Genomic DNA, 23,036 nt, shown 5'->3' on the forward strand with positions numbered 1-23,036 from the left:
ATCCTGAGTCAGCACGCCGCCGTGCCCCAGGACGTCATATGTGACGAAATGCGTCGGATCATGATGTGCTGACGTCACCTCAGTGATCCCGGAAGGATGGGCAGAGCTGCAAGCCAGCCGGCTTTATTCTACTTTTAGCAAGATTTCTTATACACAGTGTAAGTGCAATTTTAATTTCTTAATAAAGCATTAAAGGTTTTTACACTATGAAGCCTTTTTTTTTTCTTTGTGGCTTTCTAATGGCGAGTTTTGCTTTCTTGAGTGCGGGATGAGCATTGCACTCACCTTCCTCCTTGTGGCACCTCCACCTCAAGGCTCCCCTTATCTCCTCCATTCGTTGTGGACAATCTACAGGGTCGCAGGATTACCTGTTTATAGGATTGGTTCCTATTATCTTCCCCATATGGCCATTTGACTCTTTGTCTTTTTTATCTGGTAAGCAGAATTTATATACGGTGGCGGATTGAAACACTGGCGGTGGAGGATATCACATCACATGTGATTATTTTTTGTTTGAAAGAATATTTCCCATTTCTCATTAGTTGAGTTTATAAGAAGATTTGTAATTCACTTTTCACAACTTCTGGGACATTTTTTAGACACTTTATTTGTGTTTGATTGATTTATCATATTTTTTTTTTTACTTATGTAGCACCCTACAAGGTAGGTGCTAGGTAAAGTATAGTGGGCCTTGGCTGCCTAACAGCAGGGCCATGATTTTCAGCTGGGGTGTCATGTCTCCCAGGTGTGGCTGTTGAGACTGGGGAGTCTCCCCACTGTGCTCTTTGAGAGGGTTCTCATTGGGCAGTGGAGGAAACCCAATCAATGGCACATTCAGGCCTGTATCTACCCCAGAAAGGCAGATTTTGCCGCACAGGGTTCTGGGAGTGGATATAAGTTTGAGCGGGAATGCATGACGCAGCGTCTTTGGCGGGAAGCAGAGTCCCAGGAGGGAGAGGACGGCTGTCTCTCCTCCTGTCAGAAGGATCGGGCATCCCGGGCGGCTTGCCTGAGGGGACAGAGATTAGAGCTGAGCTGAGCTGCAGAGAGGATCCGGTGTGCCGAGGACAAGCAGAGCAGAGGGGGTCCAGTTTCAGGAAAGCATTCCCAGTTTGTGAGTACTGTAAACTGCCCCTGGGGGTCTGCATAGTTGAGAGGGGACCACTCCGGTGAAGGTCCAGGGGATCCAGGAGCTAGCTAGCGGTAAAGGGGGTGCCATTATTGACCCTGAAGTGTAAAGAGGGTGCCTAGTGAGAGGACCCCGAAGTGTAGAGGGGGTGCCTCGTGAGAGGACCCTGAAGTGTAAAGGGGGCGCCAGCGGTTGGGCCCTGAAGTGTTAAAGTGTACAGCGTGTAGTGTACAGTGTTAAGAGTTGCAGCAGCACAAGCAGTTACAAGGAGCTAACTCAGTCAGGAAGGACTGGAGGGAGCTGTATCCAGGACTTTTGAGCTAACCAGACTGTCAAGAGTCAGTTCTCAGTAGAGTCCAGGACCTTTTGAGCTAACCAGAGTGTCAAAAGTCAAGTCCAAGTACAGTTCAGCAAGTCAGTAGTTTTCAAGCACCAGCAAGCGTTGGTTGGCATCCAGCCGGCGTCAAGACATCGATGAAAGGCATTTTTTCTCCAGAGTGTCCCAAGTTGTATCTAGTTGAGCCAGAGGAGTATCCCACTCATTCCCTTCTCCCATTGCCATTATCAAATAAACAAAACAAACAAAAGATGCTGGAATGGTCATTGTCTCCAATCTCCCACTTGGGTATTCAGCTTAAATGGGCTGAAGGTGTCATGTCACCGGTAACCATGCCAGACCCACATCAGGCCCAATGCCTGGAAAACCTGCTACACTTATTTACACATTTATATGTAGTCTTGCTTATTTTTTTATCACTATTTTAGCGCAACTTGTATTATTATACTAACAGCAGCCCCGCCTGCAGCTGTACCGTATTTTTTTCCGGCAGTCGTCTCTCTTTTAAAAGTAATTCTAGCGGCTAACTAGCTGCTGGATTGCTTTTACAAGCAGTGGTAGGGGACGACCCCCCCCTCTTCTAGCCATCTTCCACAGCTTTACTAGGATCTCCTATCCCACCAGGACTTCCGATTGAACAGTTGGCGCTTCCCCCAGATGATTGGAAAACCGAACAAAGAACGGATCGGCTTTGTTCGGCTCTCAGCTATGGTAACCTGGGAAGTGATGACTTCACGTCGCTTCCGGTTTACCCGGATGTCAGCGGCGCCGTTTTGAAAAATCAAAAGCATTCAAACACACCGATCTTAATGTGATTATATGCTTTTAAGGGTAGAAGAGGGATTTGGGGTGTTGTAGACCCCAGATCTCTCCATAAAGAGTACCTGTCACATGCCTATTGATGTCACAAGGGATGTTTACATTCCTTGTGACAGCAATAAATGTGATTAAAAAAATTGAAAGCGACAGTGTAAAAAAGAAAAAAAAATGTAAGTGCCCCTGTGCTCGTGCGCAAAGACTAACGCAACTGCCAGTCCAGCACACATGCCTACAGCGATCGTCCTACACATGTGAGGTATCACTGCAAACATCAGTTCATTGGCAGTAATCCTAGAACCAGACCTCCTCTGTAGATATAAAGTGGTAACCTGTAAAGGCTTTAAAAGCATTGCCTATGGATAGTAAAATGTACCTTGTTTGTGGCTGTTGCACGGGCGTGGGCATGTTTGGTATCTATATATTTACTCAGGGTGGCATGTTTGGTATCTATTTACTCTTTTATATTTTACCAAAAAACTTTTGGTTTTGTATTGTGTTTTTTTCAAAAAAATGTTTATTCTCTAGGGCCTCTGCTTTAAAAATATATATAATGTTTAGGGGCTCAAACGAATTTTCTAGGAAAAAATACTGATTGTTACATGTAATCAAATTTAATGAGATAAAAAGGAATAGACCATTAAAAGATAGAAAAGCTGACTTTGGCTGAAATATTCAACTTCCATCCAAAGATTTCCCCACAGTAGGTTTCTTATCTGCCACTAGATGTCCTCATTCTGATGGCTAGCATCATTCACCCACTTCCTCTGAGCACAGGTCGTCCTGCCCCTAGCCTGTGACTGGAAAGCAGCACAGTGATGAGCTCACTTTTCTATCACCTCCTATCAGCATGCTTCTTGTAAGCCCATGAATTGATTGGCTTCTTGCGCTGTTTGTTCCTCTCATGCTCCAGCCCTGCTGTACACGGACTGCAAGAGGCTGATGTCAGGTCTGTCCTACCAAACATTACATTTTTGTTGCAGGGGATGCCCAATCTCTGATTTGTATCTTAGTGCAGGAAGATTAGTAGGCCAATCACAGAAGCAGTGCGTTCACTACGCACTCCCAGCACCCTGACAAAGCTTTCACAGACAGCTCTTGATCACAGCTTCTTATCTGGAGCCTGCTCCGGTACGCTATACAACTATTTACGCGAGTACCGGCATATACCTGAGCACAGCCGCACACAGTCATTCATGACTATGGGCGGCTGTGCGCAACACCTAGACTTCATGAATGGGAGAAATACGTTGAATATTGGGTTGGAAGTATTAGGAGTTTTTGATAGATTGAGTTTGAGGAAGTGGGGTGGCATCCAGGCTAATATGTCTGTTAGTAAATTAGTGATGTGAGGTGGGAGACTGATGACGTGAGCTGAGATAGATTTAGGTGTCGTCAGCATAGAAATGATATTGAAAGCCATTGGAGGCTATCAACTGACCCAGGGAGGAAGTGCAGATTGAGAATAGGAGAGGTCCAAGAACCGAACCTTGGGGGACCCCAATGGAAAACGGAAAAGAAGAGAAGGCAGAATTCTTATTGGCACCGAAGATATGGTGGAATAGATAAGATGAGTATCAACATAGAGTCCAGTCATGGAGACCAAAAAAGTGGCCTTTTTTGAGGAGGAGAGGGGCTGGTCAACTGTATCAAAAGCAGCAGAGAGGCCCAGGAGTAGAAGTACAGAATAATGACCATTCATTTTAGCTGTTGGTAAATTGTTTGTGAGTTTTAAAGGAACAATTTATGTGGAGTGTTGAGGTCAAAATCTAGACTGAAGGGGATCAAGAAGGTTGTTCTTAATAAGGTGTTCACTCAGTTGGTTGTAGACCAGACATTTTAAGATTTTGGAGGTAAAGGGGAGCAGAAGTTGGGGTGTAGTTTGTTAAGGTTGATGGGATCCAGTGAGGGCCGTTTAAGTATAGGGATGACTAGTGCATGTTTCAGAGAGCTAGGGAAGATCCCAGACGAAAGGGAGAGATTGAAAATGTGAGTTAGCAAGTGCGGGATAGAGCCAGGATAGAGCCAGAGAGTAACTGTAGTATTTCTGGGGGAACAGGGTCTAAAATGTTTAGCAAACCCATCTATAGTGGCAGGGTTGAATGAGGGAAGTGGAGATCTCATCACAAATTGTATCAATCTTATTTTTGAAGTGATTGGCGATCTCCTGGGCAGTGATTGCATTGGTGGTTGGAGCCAGTGGAGGATAAAGTAGAGAGTAAAGCCTCGTACACACGCGTCAAAATTCAGCCAGGAATTTTCGTCCGACGACCGATCCGCCGATTTTCGGCTTGTTAGTATGATGCTTCCCACAACCGACTCCGACTCGGCCGAAAAAATTCTGGTGTGCAGGCTATATCATTTTTGTCCACCGTCAAAACATGGCTGATTTTCATGCAGTCAGTACTGATTTCGACAGGGAAAAAATTGTGTGCAGTCTAGAGCACATTCCAACCAACAGACACCACTCTGGACAAAAGACGAACGACCGGTCGGCGGAAATTCGTTGCATGTGTACGAGGCTTTAAAGGTAGAGAAGAGTTGACAGTGACTGGATGAGAGGGTGTTAATGAGATAGATACTGTAGAAACAATATTATTGATAGGCTGTATATTGAGCTATAAGTATGGAAACTATTGAAATTTCTTTTTTTTTTTTCTTTAGACTGGAGACCCCCTGTAATTTCTTTACACCACCTAGAACTTGGTACATATATTTTTTTATTTTAGTTATATTTTATGTGTAATAGTCTTTTAATAATGAGCAGGTAATCAAATGCCAAACTCCTGTTACAAAAGCACATTTATATTCTATTCATAGTTCAGTTGCGATAGATCAGTTACCAGTCAGTTTCTATGCTATATAACTGTCCCCCCGAGGGAAACCAATATAAATGATAGTGTGCCTTGGAATAAATCACACAACAGACAGTATGTGCAACGAATATCCCACTGTGCTGACAATGAACTGACTAAGGCATGGTTTATATTATCAATCTCATCACTGTGTCCTAAAGAGACTCTTTAGTCAATGAAAAGAATTTAAAAAATATTGTTATCAAAGTGCAAAACCCTTACATTAATCAATGTATATGTAACCACTTGCCGACTGCCTAACGTAGGTCTACGTCGCTAGCCTGTGAGGCTCTGGGGAGCGAGCGTGCGCCGCCGGAGGCGCGCTCCCGCTCACTTACGGACCCCCCCGCGCGTGTGCCCGGTGGACCCGATGTCCCCCCCCCCGTGCGTGTGGCCGCCGGACCTGATGTCCGCCGGGCACTCACGATCGTCCGTTAGAGCAGGAGAAAGGCAGGCGGCTAATGTAAACACAGCCGCCTGTCATTCTCCCCTGTGTAAGAATGAAGATCATACGGTTCTACTATGTAGGACCGTTGATCTTTGTTCTTACACAAGTAGCCACAGCCAATCACAGTTAGAAACAAACCCCTAGGGACACACTTAACCCCTCCCTCTCAAATAAAGTTAACCCCTTCCCTCCCAGTGTCATTTTTACAGTAACAGTGCATATGTATAGCACTGATTACTGTAGTAATGTCACTGGTAACCCCAAAAGTGTCAAAAATGTCAGTCAAGGGTCCGATCTGTCCGCCGCAATGTCGCAGTCCCGCAAAAAAAATCGCAGATCGCCGCCATTACTCGTTAAAAAAAAAACAACAAAAATGACAAAAATCTTTCCCTTAGTTAGTAAATGCAATAACTTTTGCGCAAACCAATCAAAATACGTTTTTTGTGATTTTTTTTACCAAACATATGTAGCATAAAACAAATTGGCCTAAAATATTAAAAAATTTAGATTTTTACATTTTTATTTGGGGAATTTCATATAAAAAAATGTGAAAAATATTGTTATTTTTGCAAAATTGATGCTCTTTTTTTGTTTATAGCGCATGATCAAAAAATCGCACAGGTGATCAAATACCACCAAAAGAAAGCTCTGTTTGTGGGAAAATAAGGACGTGAAATTTGTTTAGGTACATCGTCGCACGACCGCGCAATTGTCCGTTAAAGCAACGCAGTGCCGAATCGCAAAATAGGCCCTGGTCAGGAAGGGGGTAAAATCTTCCGGGGTTTAAGTGGTTAATAATTCAAATACTAATAATAATAATAGTGGTGATAATAATAATCATCACGATAGAAATAATATAATAATAATAATAATAATCATCATCATTATAGTGATAAAATAATAATTATAATAATAATAGTGATGATAATAATAATAATCATCATGATAGTAATAATAATAATTATAGTAATAATAATCATCATCATCATCATCATTATAGTGATAATATAATAATAGTGATGATAATAATAATCATCATCATGATAGTGATAATATAATAATTATAATATTAAAAATATCAATATTATTATAAAAATATTATAATAAATATCAGCCTGAAGTGATCTAGCAGGACTTAAAGGACAAGTTCATTGTTCTGAAGACTCCTGTTATAAACTCAGGTTTTTACCTCATATCGCGCTTGTTACCCCTGTAGGGGTGCATAGCTCCGGTGAGTGCGGGCATTACTGAGAGGGGAGCACTTGTTTCCTCACCTGCACATCCAGATTGGATCACCTCAAGATTCACCCAATTAATCTTTTGGACTTTATATCAACAATCACTCTATGGACTCTTGCTAATTAATTATTTATCACCCCAGTCACTTATCCCTTCAGTAGTTATTTTACCCATCACTAATCAAGTTTGGTTGCCTTAACTGTGTAAGCAGTTGCATATACACTGGTTTATGTTGCACCAGTCACTTTATTATTTTTCTATTAATGAACTATTTTTATTACCTCACATTATTTGTGGTTATTTATGCACTGTGGAATAATAGGATATTCCACCAACTGAGCTATTTATTTTATCCAACTACCTCATTTTTCACTTTGTGTCACATTTATTCTTATATGTGTAGCACCCTACAGGTAGGTGCTAGGTAAATGTATAGTGGGCCTTGTCTGCCTAACAGCAGGGCTGTGATTTATTTAGCTAGGGTGTCAGGGCTTCCAGATGTGCCTGCTGAGGGGAGAAGTATCCCCACTGGTCCCTGTGAGAGGCTTCTCATAGGGCAGTGTGGGAAGTCCAATCAGGGGACACAACCCAGCTTGTAACTACCCCAGAAGGCGGATTATGCTGCAAAGGATTCTGGGAGTGGGTATAAGCTTGGGGGGAAGTGCGTGGCACGGTGTCTTTGGCGGGAGCAGAGTCCCAGGAAGGAAGGTGGATGTCTCAGGGTGTCGCCTGAGTGCCCAGAGAGTGCTGAGTGAGCTGAGTGGATCCGGTGTGCCGAGAGCCTGCAGGGACAGAGAGGGGTCCAGTCCCAGGAAAGCCTACACAGGTCGTGAGTACTGAGGATTGCCCCTGGGGGGTCTGCCTGAAGTTAGAGGGTACCACTTCGGAAGAGGTTCTGGGATCCAGTGCCAGCTAGCTGTAAAGGGGGTACCTAGGTTGAGGACCCTGAAGCTACAGAGAGGGTACATAGTCAGTGGACCCTGAAGAGTTCAAGGTAAAAAGGGGGCACCTGCAGTTTGGGCCCTGAATTGCACAGAGCGTGCCAGCTAAAGTGACAGCTATACAGAGTTCCACTATACTGTATACTACCTCAAGCTGTGCCAGGCAGGGGAAAGTATTCAGTGACTTTCATTGTACAACAGTGTCAGAAGTTCTACAGTTCTATGTCTTGGATCTTCTGGACTATAAGTCGAGGGCGGCACTTTGCAGGGGGGGGGGGGGGGGGTCAGCAAAAAGCTGTACCCTGCAAGCTACACCCTGCACAAAAAAAAAAAACAGCCTCCTTCCGGCACGAAAAGGGTCCCCGCCGGCTTGCGCTACACTTTTTGTATGGTGCCAGTCTTATGTGGTGAATTGGGCCGGAGGGCAAGGTCCAGGAGGCAAATCAGTCGGGTAACCCCATAAAGCGGTCACACTGCTACCTACCAGTATGATAATACTGGACGGTCAGGACATTCGGACAGACTGCAGGCCGCTGACTACACTTAATACAACTGGCCCGCCAATGCTAATAAGTGTGGCACTGCAGCCAAATGCTACTCTCCTCTGCCCCCAGGGACTGATGGGCACTCATATGCTGCACTGATGGGCGCTAATAGGCTGTACTGATGGGCACTAATATGCTTCTCTAATGGCCACTGATGAGGCGACCATAGTGGGTACTAATAAACTGCACTGATGGGCACTAATGAGGCTGCACTGATAAGGCAGCACTGATATGCTGCACTGATGGGCACTGATGAGGCTGCACTGATGGGCACTGATGAGGCTGAACTTATGGGAACTGATGAGGCTGCACTGATAGACTGTGGTTGTGGTCTGTGGTTTACAGATGACAGGGAGGATCATAAACAGGAAGGGGTGTGGCCTTTATGGGAAGGGGTGGGTCATATTTAAATTAGGGGGTGCACAAGTTCAGTCAGGCCTAGTGCAGCACAAAACCTAAATACGCCACTGGCTCCAACGGGCATTTCAGAAGTAAAGTCCCAATTGTAATTAGTTTGAGCCTTAAGGAGTATCCCACTCATTCCCTTTATTCCAATAAAAACCACAAACAAAGATGCTGGAGTTGTCGCTGCTTCAGTTGTCACACCCAGGGTCACAGCTCACATGGGCTGGTGAGATTACCGGAGCTAATGGCAGACCCACATCAGGCCATAGGCCTGGAAACCTTGCTACATATGTACTGTATATGGCTATTAATTATAGTACACCCAGATAACATGTGATAAAGGACACCTCCCACAGAGCACTTTATATATTTATACTATATTTATACTTTTTTTTTTAATCCCTGCACTGCATTATAGCACTTTGTTGCACCTTTGGCACCTAGATTGATTTATGTCTGTACATATTGAGTAGATGTGATGATGTATTGAGGTATTATCACTTTATGATGTTTTTTTTTTTTCTGTTTAGAGTTTTTGGTTTGTGTGACCTTGTTCAGACATATTAACCACTTAAGCCCCAGCCCTATTTCGGACACTTTTTGTTCACAAGTTAAAACCAGTATTTTTTCCTAGAAAACTACTTAGAACCCCCAAACATTATATATATTTTTTTAGCAAAGACTCTGGAGAATAAAATGTCGGTCATTGCAATATTTTTTGTCACGCGGTATTTGCGCAGCGGTCTTTAAAACGCCATTTTTTTGAAAAATTTAGAAAAATCACATTTCACTGCATTTAAAAAATACTTAACAGTAAAGTTAGCCCATTTATTTTTGTATATTGTGAAAGATGATCTCACGCCGAGTAAATAGATACCCAACATGTTACGGTTTAAAATTGCGCCCCCCCCGTGGGATGGCGACAAACTATGGTCAATAGAGATCTCAATAGGCGATGCTTTAAATTTATTTAATGGTTACCAGTTTAGAGTTACAGTGTAGCTCTTTTTTTTTTAATTATTGCTCACACTCTGGCGATCGCGGCGATACCTCACATGTGTGGTTTGAACAGCGATTTCATTTGCGGCTCGACTTCCGTATACATTTTTTTTTGTGCGTGAGCTAACGGTGACGGGGGCGGCTGAATTTTTTTTTCCCATTTATTTTATTTATTTTTTTAACTTTAATACAGTTTAAAAAAAAAAAAAAAATCTGATCACATTTATTGCTGTCACAAGCAATGTAAACATCCCTTGTGACGGCAACATGCAGTGACAGATACACTTTATGGAGGGATCGAGGGTCTAAAAGACCCTAGACCCCTCCACTACACTTCCCTGTATGCAAAACGCCGAAAACTGCGTTTTTGCATACAGCCGTTTTTCAAATTTGCCGCCTTTTGCAGCACAGTAACCCGGAAGTGACGTCATGGACGCCGCCTCCGGGTTACGTCATCGGAGACCCGGTCGAAGCCGTTTCCGGCACTGATCGGGACTCCATCCAGCCGGCGGACGTGCCGGCTGTGTGCTCGGGGCTCCCGGTGGGACGGGAGCCCCGGTAAAAGCCACGGAAGGTGGCGGCTAGCTAGAGGCATCATCCCGGTACACTACCGAAAATTTACCAATGTACCCATACGTTAGTATGCGGTAAGTGGTTAACATAGGCAGCGCCATCTACCTCGTACCCCCCTCTTTCTTTTACTGCAATGCACTTGTGTTGTGACCTATATGCAGGGCTGCTGTTAGAAATCGCGGGCCCCCGTACAGACTACCTGGCAGGGCCCCCTCAAGAAAATATTAAAGATATATTTAGCTAAAATTACAACAAAATCACTATTATCAAACACAAATATAACATAACTCGCATAATTCCTGCTGAATCTAAAAAAAAACTATGTTAAATAAAGCGGAGTTCCGGGCACAGAAGTAATTTTTCACTGAACATACCCCCGGGACAGTCAGGGCTAGCACATTCCACAATGGCTAGCCTCTGATCTGTCCCGGTTCGCACTTACCTTTTAGAAGAAATACTTACTTATAAAATTTCTACCACAGCGTTTCCATCTCTCTTGTGGGCAGCTGAAGTTGGCGCGGTCCTCTTCTGTGTCTTCTTCCGCGTCTTCTTGTCCCAGAATGCGCCCGCACCGGCCCCTCTCGTCACATCCGGTGCGGCGCCGCATTCCTCCACAGCTTCTGGGCAAGCCCGGAAGTGACGAGCGGGGCCGGTGCCGTCGCATTGATTCCTGGGAGCGATGACGTTCAGCTCCCAGGAATCATCGCGAGACAGGAAGTGACAGCGGAGCCGCGGCACTGAGGGAGGAAGTACTCTGAGGTGAGTATTTACGATCTTCATTTACAAGGTGAGTAAACAAAAAAAAAAAAACCTAACTATCCAATTCCTTTTCAGGTGATGTCTAACTAGCGGACGGGCACAAAAAAAATATCGATTTTGTGCCCGGAACTCCGCTTTAAATAAAAAAGAAGATGAGATGAGAAAAATATACAGGCTGGGCTCAGTGATCAGAGAGACAGAGGGAGAGAAACAAAGTTACAATTTACAAATAAACTCCTGAGCAGAGATAAGTGCTGGGAGGGGGGGCCACACAAGGGAGGGGGATTAGTGAGGGATGACTGTCTCTTTCTCAACAGAAAAAGCTGATAGCAGGGAAAGGGACAGATCAGATTCAGGTGCTGGAGGAAGATTTCTGTATTTGTTGTCCATCACTAATCCCCCTCTCTGTGTGGGCCCCCCTGTGTGCTCGGGCCCCCTACAAGAGGGCTGGTGGTCCCCCCCTATCAGCGGCCCTGCCCATATGCTTTGGAAATTGTGCTGCAGTGGTGCAGGAGCTTTTTTTTTTTGCATAGACAGCCCATTCATTATAAATAGGGTACTCAATGCAACGTTCCTCATATGAAAATGTGTTTTCCCTGTGAACAAGCCCTTGCTGGCATACTTTCAGAGGCTGGTGGATATGTTGCTCAGCAATCCTCATTTGTTAGTGTGTGCTCTGTATGTGTGTATGTGTATGCTGTCTTAGGGAGCACGGGAGCAGTATGACTACATAGTAAATACTGTAGGATTATGTCTTGCAGGTCCATTTTGTGGATACATCAAAGCATATGTTTCCATTCCATAGTAAAAAAGGCCCAGTAACTGCAGACTGACATTACAGAAGTGCTTTGTGGCTGAAAATAACACATCTTTTGGGTGCGGAGAAAATAGATTATGCATTTAATGAAAAGGTCACAGGACAAATAAAAACTTGAGGATCTGCACTCAGAATGCTTTCCGATAGTCATTTACTTCATACCGTTACACAATGAGATTCCTCTAGGGGGCGGTAGCTTGGGGTGCCTTGCTTCACCACTGCCAGTAACACGATGAGATAATGGAGCATGGCTCTGTTTCGGGAAAAACAAACATGAAAGTAAGCAACATTTTGCAATTTTGTTACAATACAAGCCCACAAAAAAGTATAGACTGTTTTAATGTTTCAAAATCTATGCTGAACTGTAAACGCATTATGCAGCTCTGTAATCATTAATCCATCATTGAACATATTTTTTAACCTCCCTGGCGGTATGATTCTTTCCGATTTTAGGTGCTGAAAGCGGTACAATTATTTTGCATGTAATTCTTGAATGAGCAGCCCAAACCAACTATTTATATATGATTTTTTTTTTACTGTGCGTTCTTCTTTATAACATCTCGGGTATAATAAAGTTTAAAAACACAAAATCATAAATTATAATATAATAAATAACTATAAATAAGTTAAAGTATGTATGTATATATAGATATACGTGTATATATGTACATATATTTATAGATAGATAGATAGATAGATAGATAGATAGATAGATAGATAGATAGATAGATAGATAGATAGATAGATAGATAGATCTCTATATATAGATATACATACATAAAAAGTACAGTAAAACTGCAGGAAAGGGCACTGGGGGGCAAACTAATGTGAATTTATTTTATTTTGTAATGTATCAGTGTGTTTGGTGTGTTTTACTGTTTGAATTTGCCGCCGGTTCCACCCCCCTGCGAGCGTCACATCGCAGCAGACGGAAGCCAGGGCACAGAGCATTGGGAGGAAGATCCGCAGCCGCACACCGCCGGGATACATCGCTGGATCTCGGGAACAAGGTAAGTACCCTCTCTTCCAGGATCCAACGATCTTCCTAGTGGTACCCCGAGTGTGGCTCGGGGTTACCACTTTTGGCACTGGAATTTAACCCCGAGCCACCCTCGTGAATACGGCTAGGGAGGTTAAATAACATTTGACCTAGAATTAGCTAACACAGCAGGGCTGGAGTATAAAAGGGGAAAGCCGTTCAAGAAGCCAATCAGCTCATCTGCTGACAAGAAGCATGTTGAATGGAGGAGAGCAGAGGGACAGACAGCTAAACCTATCACTGTGTTGCTTGTCCTTTCACTGTCTAGTCATAGGCGGAAGTTGGGTCCTGGAAATGGATCCAGCCATGATCTGCCTGCATTGCATTGAGAAGCACAGAGTCCCTGTGATGACCTGACTGGGTCTAAAAGAAGGTTTGTATAAAAAAAAAGGAAAATATGTATTTAATATTTTTTATTAGCCTGCTAAAGCGGATTTCCACCCAAAAGTGGAACTTCTGCTTTAAATACTGCTGACCCCCTGACATGCCACATTTGGCATGTCATTTTTTTTTGGGGGGGGAGTACCTAGATTTGACAGGTACCTGCTCCCACTTCCGATTGGGCCAACTAGGCCAGGGCCGTAGATAATTGTTTTTCCTGGGGAAGGGGGGGGGGGGTGCAGCCTTGAGTACCCAGAGAACAATGTTTATCATGCCTACAACGCTGTGACAAATTGTAGTGTGTAAATATATACAGTATATACAGCGCCCCCAGCAGGCACATCTGTTATTGAAGCAAATAGTAAACATGGCTTCAATGTAAGCCAGGCCCTGCCTGTCAGCCTCGTGGATGAGACAGGTGGTCTTTCCAGTTGCAGTGCGGCTCCCGCAGCTGATAGGCTGCACTAGCCTAGCTGCTGTGAAATTGACCAATGCTCTGGGGGGGGGGGGGGGTGTGGGTTTGGACCCCCCTGACCCTCCCCTTATCTACGCCCCTGGCCTAGAAGTTCTCCTCTCCCCCTCCCTCCCTGCAATATTCTGGGACACGTCACAGATCCCAGAAGATTGCCCGGCCATTCACAGCGCACAGCGTGACTCGACCATGCGCAGTGCGCACCCGGCTGTGAAGCCGCAAACTGTCACAGCCGGGTGCCCACACTAGAAATGCCGGTGCCAGGGAGAAGGAGAGGATCGAGGCTTCAGGTGGCCACATCGCTGTGTTTATTAAAAGTCAGCAGCTACTTTTACTTTTTTTAGCTGCTGACTTTTAATAAACACAAAAATGAGTGGAACCCCACTTTAATGAACGGGGAAAAGAGGAACCAGAGAAGGCAAAATATAAGAAACATAAAGAAATTTAGAAGGAATAAAAGCTGATTAAATGGCAGCTTTAAAAAAATGTAAAACAGCTTCTAAAACAACGCTAACATGTTAAAGCGTATATGAATGGAGGGTTTTATTTCCTAAATGATTATCTGGGATGAGTCACTTCATTCAGCTGCCAACCTGACATATCACCTGATCCATCCATCCAAGATAAACCTATTATTATTATGTATCTATGTTTAGGTTGCAATGAAAAATATTTTTTCTTCTTATTACATACATAGACATAGCAATGCTGCACTTTACCGATTCTCCCCCCCAATGTAAGTGTATAAAGAAACACATCTGTGTTGTAGAGCATGCCATCGCATAGTAGTGTGTCCAATTTTCGGCATTTTGGGGTGCATCGGCATCACATTCATTTTAGTGGCCTGCTCTAACCTCCCTGGCAGTATTCCCAAGTGTGGCTCGGGGTTAATATACAGTGCCAAAAAACGGTAACCCCGAGCCACACTCAGGATTACCCCACAATCACACTTACCTTCCGCTAGGATCCCCCGCCGTCCTCCCGCTGTCCTCCAGCCATCCTCCCGCTGTCCTCACTGTGTGCTCCGGCCGATGCCGGCACCTGCCTTCCCTGCGAGCACCGTGACGCAGGGGGGTGGAACCGGCGGGAATTTCAAAGAAAAAATAAAAACAAATGACATGATACAGGGTAATCTGTTAGGATTTTGTATCAAGCCATTTCCCCACAGATTTTCACCTAAAGGCTTTTCCAGTGCCCTGCCTGTACTTTTTGCAGTTCTTTGTGCATGGAAAATTGAGAACGACCATAGCATCCAAAAAGCGTTACTTTTAGCTCAAAGGCAATTTTAGACGAACTGGAAAACAGAGACGGTGAATTGGAATTATTTGAAGAACTGAGCGATAGCGATTAGTGGGAAATTCGTCATCAGGTACTGAAAGTGACGACAGCAACGATTCTGCGACTGAGCTCAGCGATGTGCGGATTTGGTGCTCTATGTACTGCGGTACGGATGAGGCAGCTCCCCAAGATTCCCATTTACTGGAGCACCTGGTATGAAACTTGACGTTGACCATGACAACCCCTTGGCATACCTACAATTATTTCTGACCGATAAGGTTATTGAAAAAAAAGTTACCAAGACAAACCGGTACAAAGAGCTACAATGCACTACGCATCTGAGGTTTGCAAGATGCAGAAAGTGGGAACCAGTGACCAAAGATGACATTTGGAAATTTCTGGGTCTAATAATTCTTCAGGGAGTGGTGGGGAAATCCCTTGCAGAAGTGGTATTGGACAAACAATACCAGTGGCGGCCTGTCCATTGGGGGCTCAGGGGCACCGCCCCCCCCCTATCCATGCATCTGGCCTCCTAAACCTACATGCAGGGTACCGGATGCATGGATTCCAATGGGTTTTTTTTCTTTTTAAGCACCTGATTACAGCCAGAGGCTCTAATAGGCCCTGAGCCCACCCAGCTGTGTGACAAATAGTGAATGAATATTCGCTATTGCCACACTGATTCTGCCCCCGGCCAATCAGGAAGTGGGTCCTGAGACCTGTTTCCCGATGGGGCGAAAGGAGAAGGCATGCTATTGGACAAGAAGGGGGGAGGAGACGGCCACCGAGAAAGGACATTAGGAGCCTGAGGGGGAAGCCGCCGCCGCCACCACTGCGGCCGCCTGTCAGTCCGGAGGAACAATTTAAGTAAACTGGCGGGGGGGGGAGATGTTGTGGGGCAGGCTGGAGTGATATAGAGGGGGGGGGGTCAGCGGTCAGGTCCGTGGCCAGGTCCATCTGCCACCTTCCCCGAATGATGGAGCACCAGCCGCCACTGACCAATACATTACTTGCCACTCCATTCTTTGGCACTTCGAAAATAATGAAGAATTTGATGAAACTACTCATCCTGCACCACAACTAAAGAAAATTTGGGAAGTATCATACCCGGGTTGTCTACTAGACTCTTGTTTGGACAGATTTAAGTGAATTATTCCTAAGAATTACAGGCCTAAAATATAAAACAGATTTCCATGCAAAACAATGTACTGCTTTGAGATCAAAAATTCGAACATAATCAGACCGCCAGGGAGGTTAATAAATAATCAGCAGAAAGAACGCTTCTTACATTGGTGATTAGTGGGAAGAACGTCCCTTACATTGGTGGCTAGTGGGAAAAATGCCCCTTGCATTGGTGTATAATGGGGAAAATGCCCTTACATTGGTGGTCAGTGGGAAGAATGCTCCCTACTTTGAGCTTCAATGGGAAGAATGCTCTTTAAATTGGTGGGCAGTGGGAAAAACGTCAATTACATATGTCATTGGTGAGAAGAATACTTCTTACATAGATCTTCAGTGGGAAGAACGCCCCTTACATTGGTGGTCAGTGAGAAAAATGCCCCTAGCAATGGTGGACAGTGGGAAAAATGCCCTTTACTTTGGTGATCAGTGGAAATAATGTTCCTTTCATTGGCGGTCAGTGGGAAAAATGCTCCTTACATTAGCGGCCAGTGGGAGGAATGCCCCTAAAATTGGTGGCCAATGGGAAGAATGCCCCTTACATTGGTGATCAGTAGGAAGAATGCTCCCTACTTTGATCTTCAGTGGGAAGAATGCCCCTTAAATTGGTGGCCAGTGGGAAGAATGCCCTTAAATTGGTGATCAGTGGCAAGATCACCCTTTACATTGGCGATTAGTGAGAAGAATGCTCCTTACATTTATCTTCAGTGGGAAGAATGCCCTTAACCATGGTGGTCAGTGGTAAGAATGCCCTTCTTACAGCGATGATCAGTGCTAAGTATGCCACCCTTAGGCTCCATTTATACGATTGTAGTGCTACATTAGGCATTGCACTTATTTGCAATTTTTTGGTATTCATTCAATGAGCTGCCCTATGTGTTTCAAATGCGGCAAAGAATCGATTATACCTATTTGAGCATTGTTCATTCCTCTCTTTTTAGTACCACATGTTTTTCACATTTTTTGATTGGTGCGCTTGCAGTGCCATTACCAATGAATGGCACCACAAACACAACAAGCATCTTTTGTGCATTTTGTGTACACTAAGGTGCATGGGGCTTGCAGACAGCTGTAGCAGCGTTGAACCAAAAACTATACAGGCACCATTGGATGGGAGGTCGATCATCCTCAGTTCAAGGAACCATTAGCAACCTCTGGAGAGTTCTGGAAGCTCCTGGCTGAGAATGTATGATATAGCATGGGAAAAATTCATCAAAATATAGTAAACGATACAATCAAAACTCACATTTTTTAGTGGCTGTAAATAGTCATAACTAAAATATGTGAATTATTTTCATTTTGTTTATTTGTTTTTTGACCTGGATGTGAACCAAGAGATAAATAAGAAGGGGGGGCCTTCTTCATTATGTTGTATTCATAATGAAAGTCATGTTTATCATTTTTTTCCTTTGTTTATTGTACACCCTTTATGGAGTGCTTTTGTTTCAGTATTATGTTATTTTCCTCTTGCAAAGTTTCCTTTACTTGTCACTTGTTTTAAAGAAGAATGAAAAAGAATCTGAGCACCACAAACTGAAAATACTATTCATTTTTAATATTCAAAGCAAATTCATCTATCCATCCATCCATCCATCCATCCATCCTAGTTTCCATGCATTTATTTTGTTGGGAAATCACCTTGAACCCCCCCCCCCCCCCCGGATTGTAGCCTGTATTTTGAGTAAAGGCAGATGATTCATGTAGCATGTACCTCCTGGAATCTAAATCTATCTGCCTTTAGCTCAGGCATGCAGGCAGGAGGGTGTGCTTAGCTGAGAAATCCCTTCCTCCCCTTGTAAAGACTCCTGGGATGCATGACAACTTTTGGCCTAGGCCAGAAACCAGGAAGCAACTGAAGAAATGTAAAAACAAATAAAAAAAAGTAACTATAATATACCTTCCTATTTATTTACTAATATTAGCAGCATAATAATTATCAATAGTTAATGCTGATTGAGGGAGTTTAGTTCTGCTTTTAGGGCCGGGACAAGGGGTGGGCAGAAGGTTGGCTGTCCTGGGCACCGTGGTATCATGTGAGGTAGGGGAACACCACAAGAATATTGGGGAGGGGATTTTTGTTGGGAAGGGGAATTTGAAGGGGGGGGGGGGGTGAGATAGGGGTTAAGAATTGTTCTAGGAGAGCAAATTAAGGGAGGTGTGCGTTTGGGGGGATTGTGTGGTGATTTTGGGGATTTGTGTTGGGAGGATGGATAAGGAAAGAGGATTTGTGCTAGGAAGGGGAATTTGGGGGGTTTGTGCTATAAAATTAAAATGTTTTTTTAGGGGGGTATATGTGCCAGGGGGATTTGTGCTAGAATGGGGGAGGGGACTTGTGTTGGACATGGAGGATTTGGAATTGAAGAAAGGATTTGTGCTTCGAGGGATTTTTTTTTTTTTTTTTTTGGGGGGGGGGGGGGGGGATTTGTGCTGGGAGCATATGGGGAGAGGATTCGAGCTGGTGGGGACAAACAAAGATTTGTGCTGGGAGGGGGGAATTTCAGCAGGGGGCATATTTGAACTGGGAGGAGGGGGAATTTATACTTAGGTGGTGAGCATTTAGATTAGTGTTTATTTATTTATTTATTTTTGGGGGGGGGGAGGGGGTTTTCGCTGTCATATAAAGCCTATTCATTTTATTTTTTATTTTTTAGGGTGGGGGGTGCAATTTGACATGTTCACCCTGGGCTCTATGTGATCTTGTCCCGGCTCTGTCCGCTTTAATGGGGGAATTCCTGTTTGTATGCCAGCCTTCCCTTCAATCTTGCACAGTGGTATGGGCTCCTCTCCTGTACAACTGTGCCACAGAGAAAATAGGCTATAGCTACACACCAAATATTGGGCATGGTCTGAAAGGGCATAATTAAATAGAGTCTAAACCTACTTATAGGATACACTTTATATAGTCTGCAGTCTCTGGAACCACATCAAATGCTAGGGATGAGCTCCTGGTACATTCAAAGAGGGTTCTAGATTTCAATAAGCCCCGTACCTTCAGACCCCCCACAGCCACCAAACCAGGGCTGTGAGAAGATGCCCTTGCCCCAAGCATGATGAGGACAAAATACCTTGGAGGAAAGGGTGCCCCCTGGAAAGGTACCCTACTAAGTTTGAGGGCATGTGGCCTGGTATGATTTGGGGATGGAAAGGGCCACCGGTAAGGGGGTACCCCCTGTACACCTGTATGGGGCCTGAGCACACAGGGGGGCATTGGATATGAGCAAGATAGGGAAGATGATTGGTACTGTGGCAATTACAGGAATGATGCCCTGTGCAGTTCTCTGCAGCAGCTGAAAGCCAGTTTCTCCCCACCTTCCTCCCATTGGCTTTCAGCTGCTGGAGGGAGAAAAACACAGGGCATAGTTCCTGTTGTTGCCCCCTAGTGGTACCGATTCCCCCTCCCTGTCCTGCATACATCTGATTCCCTCTGCAGGCTGCTACGTGCTCGCCTGTGTGCCCCCCTGCAGCGCTGCCAGCTTTTCTCTCCTGCCAGCTGTTGTGGGCACAGGGGGAGATGTTCAGGATGGAGAGCAGAGCAAGGGGCCGGTAAATGTGTAATTTACCAGGCCCTTTAGTGAATGAACTCAGTGAGTGGTCAAACACTCACTGTGTTCATTCATAACGGAAGCATAGTAAACTGTGTTTACAGTGCTTCAAGTTTATGAATGAACAGGAGCCTCTGTCTGCTGTTCATTCATCTTCAGATGCTGCAGAGAAAGGAAACAAAGAATCTGTGTCCTCAATTCCTTTTTGTGTCTCAAGAGGAGATGTCAGGTGTCTGTTTTGACCCCGATATTTCACCCACTGTTATCTATTACCATCTATATGGGACCTTCATCTAGGATAATAAATGACCAATTGCTTTAAATAACATGTTTGGGGGTATACCCTAAACCTGCCTGTGAAGTGGCAAGCATGTGCGATGTATACAATGTACTATGGCTACTACAGCAAAAGTGACATTTACAAAGAAAAAAAAAAAGGATTCCCTGAGTGAACTGTGAGTTAGCCATGTCCAAAGTCTGGCGAGGGATGCTAAGGGCCAGGACACCCTGGAATCCTCACAGTCAAGCCGTCCTTCCCTCTTCCTTTCAGACAGCGACTCAGAGACAGAAGATCCTTGTCTGGGTTTTCGATTTCGGCCTTGTTCCCCCCTGGTCAGGGTAGCAAGAGAAGCCCTAAACTGGGAAGATCCAGCGGTCTCTCCTCCCAAACAGAGAACATTCTTTAAGCAACTGAATAAAGATTGTCTGAATTTTCCATTCCTAGGAGAGTTGGGAGAGGTTATTATGGATGAATGGAGTAAGGTGGAGAGGAAAAATTCCATGCTCTGAAAAATGTTGCAGCTCTATCCCTTTAAGGAAGAAGAGGTGAAACTCCTGGAGTCCCCACCTCTGGTGGATGCGGCTGTGATGAGACTCGTCAAGCATGTGACCCTTCTGTTGGAAGATACAGTGTCTTTTAAGGACACTTTGGAAAGATGGATTGATACTGATCCTAAACTAATCTATCTAACTGCAGGTATGGCTTGCAAACTGGCCTTAGCCCTAGCAGCAATGTCCAAAGCAATGGAGATATGGGCGGAATGCATGGATAAGACCCTTAGGAGTGTCTTGGAAGAGGTGGCCAGAAGATCCCCCATTCAAGAGCTGAAAATGGCATCGGCTTTCTTGGGAGAGGCGTCCATCAAAATCATCAACCCTGTGGCCTGGGTTATGCTATCCTCTGTCACCACTAAGAGCGCCCTCTGGCTTCGACCCTGGTTAGCTGATCCTGCATCAAAGCAGGTGTGGTGCCGGATTCCATTTGAGGGCTCTTCCCTCTTCGATAATAAGCTAGATAACGCTATAACCTGGGCCACAGGTGGTAGGTCGGGGTTCCTTCCCTAAGACAGATGCCTGCTAAATCAGAAACGGGCTCACCCCAGGAAGCAAAATACAGACCGTGCTAGGGAGGCATGCAGCTATAAGCCCAGCAGAGAGTTAGTCAGAATTTGGAAGTCAAGAAAATCCTCCTACTGGAAAACCCCTAAGGGTAGTTCTACTGGTGGCCGGGAGGCCACTAAGTCCTTTTGAGATTAGGCCCACTCAGAGATGTCAGGTGGGGGCTTGTCTTCTCCACTTTCAGGATGTCTGGGCGGTCTCAATCCAGGACTGTCAGAATGGTCTCTTTGGGGCATTCCTGGGCCTTCAACGGCGCTCCCAGGCTCAGGTTCGTGCCCACTTCCCTCCCACCTTCGGCAGAGAAAAGGCAGACGCTTCTTGTCCTATGTAGAATCCCTGATAGCTCAGGGCGCCGCTGTTCCTGTCCTGGAGGTCGAGAGGGGGCAAGGAATCTACTCCCCTCACTTCATGGTACAAAAAAAGGATTGTGCCTGGAGGCCCGCCATAGATCTTACACATCACAGACATGGATTTTCAGGAATTGCTTAAAGACGGGGCAGAGTAGGAAAGAGCCAGACAGATGGGGTAGGGAGTTTCAGGGGATGGGAGAGACTTTTGAGAAGTTTTGGATGTAATCATGGGAGGAGGTGTCCAGGGAGCTAGACAGCAGGAGGTCTTTGAAGGACGAGTGGATGGTTTGGATGGCCTTTTAGATGAGGTTGGTGATGTAGCTAGGGACAGAGTTGTGTGGATGACTATGTATGTTGTTAATATGTTGAATTTAAATCCATGGGCTTCCCTTCATTCCTACATATCACAGTTCTTTACCTACAACCTCCCCCATTAAATGCTTTCAATTATTTTCACAGCTCCTCTGCTGATGCTATTTTATGTTACGTCCGCCAACCAAAGATACTTTGGAGTCCTGCTGTGAGATATTTTCTAAGTAAAATCTGTTTATCTGACATTCACACCAAGAAAGCCAAATGGACGGCCATTTCCTCCAGCATTGCAACAAAAGAAACTTTAGATGTTTTCTTTGTTTTTCAGCCGTACCCATGAAATTTCCTGTTTTCAAATAGCTTTCATTCCTCGTATGCTAAAGAGGAAAAATCCTCAAAAGGAAATAGAAAAAAAAGAGATAGCATCTACCTATTGTTTGTTAGAGGACCAGCCTGACCATGGCAGGGGCCTTCAAGTTTGCTATGCCAAAATCATGGAAAAGCAGCCTGTTTGCTAAATTAGTGTGGACAAGACGTATCCCATAGCCATAAGTGCCCCAGTCTATCAGCCCCAGTGAAAGAGCGCCTACGATGCATGGGAACAGCAACAGAACATGTCTTTTAGCCTATTGCTGTTGCCTGGCTGGCTATGGGATGTGCATGCCTGGTGAACGGCATGTGGTTTTAAAATTATTTTTTTTTTTATTAATTGAATTTATTTTAAGCTTACTATCACAATTTCTGCAGTAGCCAGCTGTCAATCCAAATGACTAAATAGATGGGTGGTTAATTCACATCTGTTAGCCATGTGTATAGCCTGTTTAGCCTTTCCTAAGAGGGATATGTTGGTTTTAGGGGGGAGTCGGTGGATGTAAAAAGGGGAAGTGCTCATGTCTTAAACAGTATGGTGTCTGGTTCCAGCTTGAAGCTATGTGAAAGCTTCCCCTTTGGGGTATCCTGTTCTCACATGTGCAGCCCACCAGGAGAGCTGGAGACAGCCTAGAAAGGAAGGACTTGGCATAAATAACCCCTGGGGCAAGTGATGGACCTGGACGGTGTCAGCCACGAAAGATGGAGTCCTTTTTTAAAAAAATACAATGGTGAGCATTGAGCTGTTGCATATACTTTCTGTTAGGTAACGAAAATGTTTAGGTTGAAATTGGACTGAGGTTCTCCCTATTGTCTTGGAAATAGAGAGCAAGCCAATGCCAGGATCAGGGCC

General features: G+C 44.7%; 1 protein-coding gene across 1 annotated transcript in view; it reads right to left on the reverse strand.

Annotated features, from left to right (window-relative positions):
- The window catches only part of LRRC32 (leucine rich repeat containing 32), a 74,712-nt gene that overhangs the window by 22,984 nt on the left and 28,692 nt on the right, over nt 1-23,036 (reverse strand). The window contains exon 2 of the mRNA XM_082246171.1: nt 12,026-12,116. Within this exon, the coding sequence (XP_082102297.1) occupies nt 12,026-12,112 (87 nt within the window). The 5' untranslated portion in view covers nt 12,113-12,116. The remainder of the gene's footprint in view (nt 1-12,025; nt 12,117-23,036) is intronic.

Source organism: Pelophylax lessonae, assembly GCF_965119305.1.
Source record: "Pelophylax lessonae genome assembly, chromosome: 2".
Lineage (NCBI taxonomy): Eukaryota > Metazoa > Chordata > Amphibia > Anura > Ranidae > Pelophylax > Pelophylax lessonae.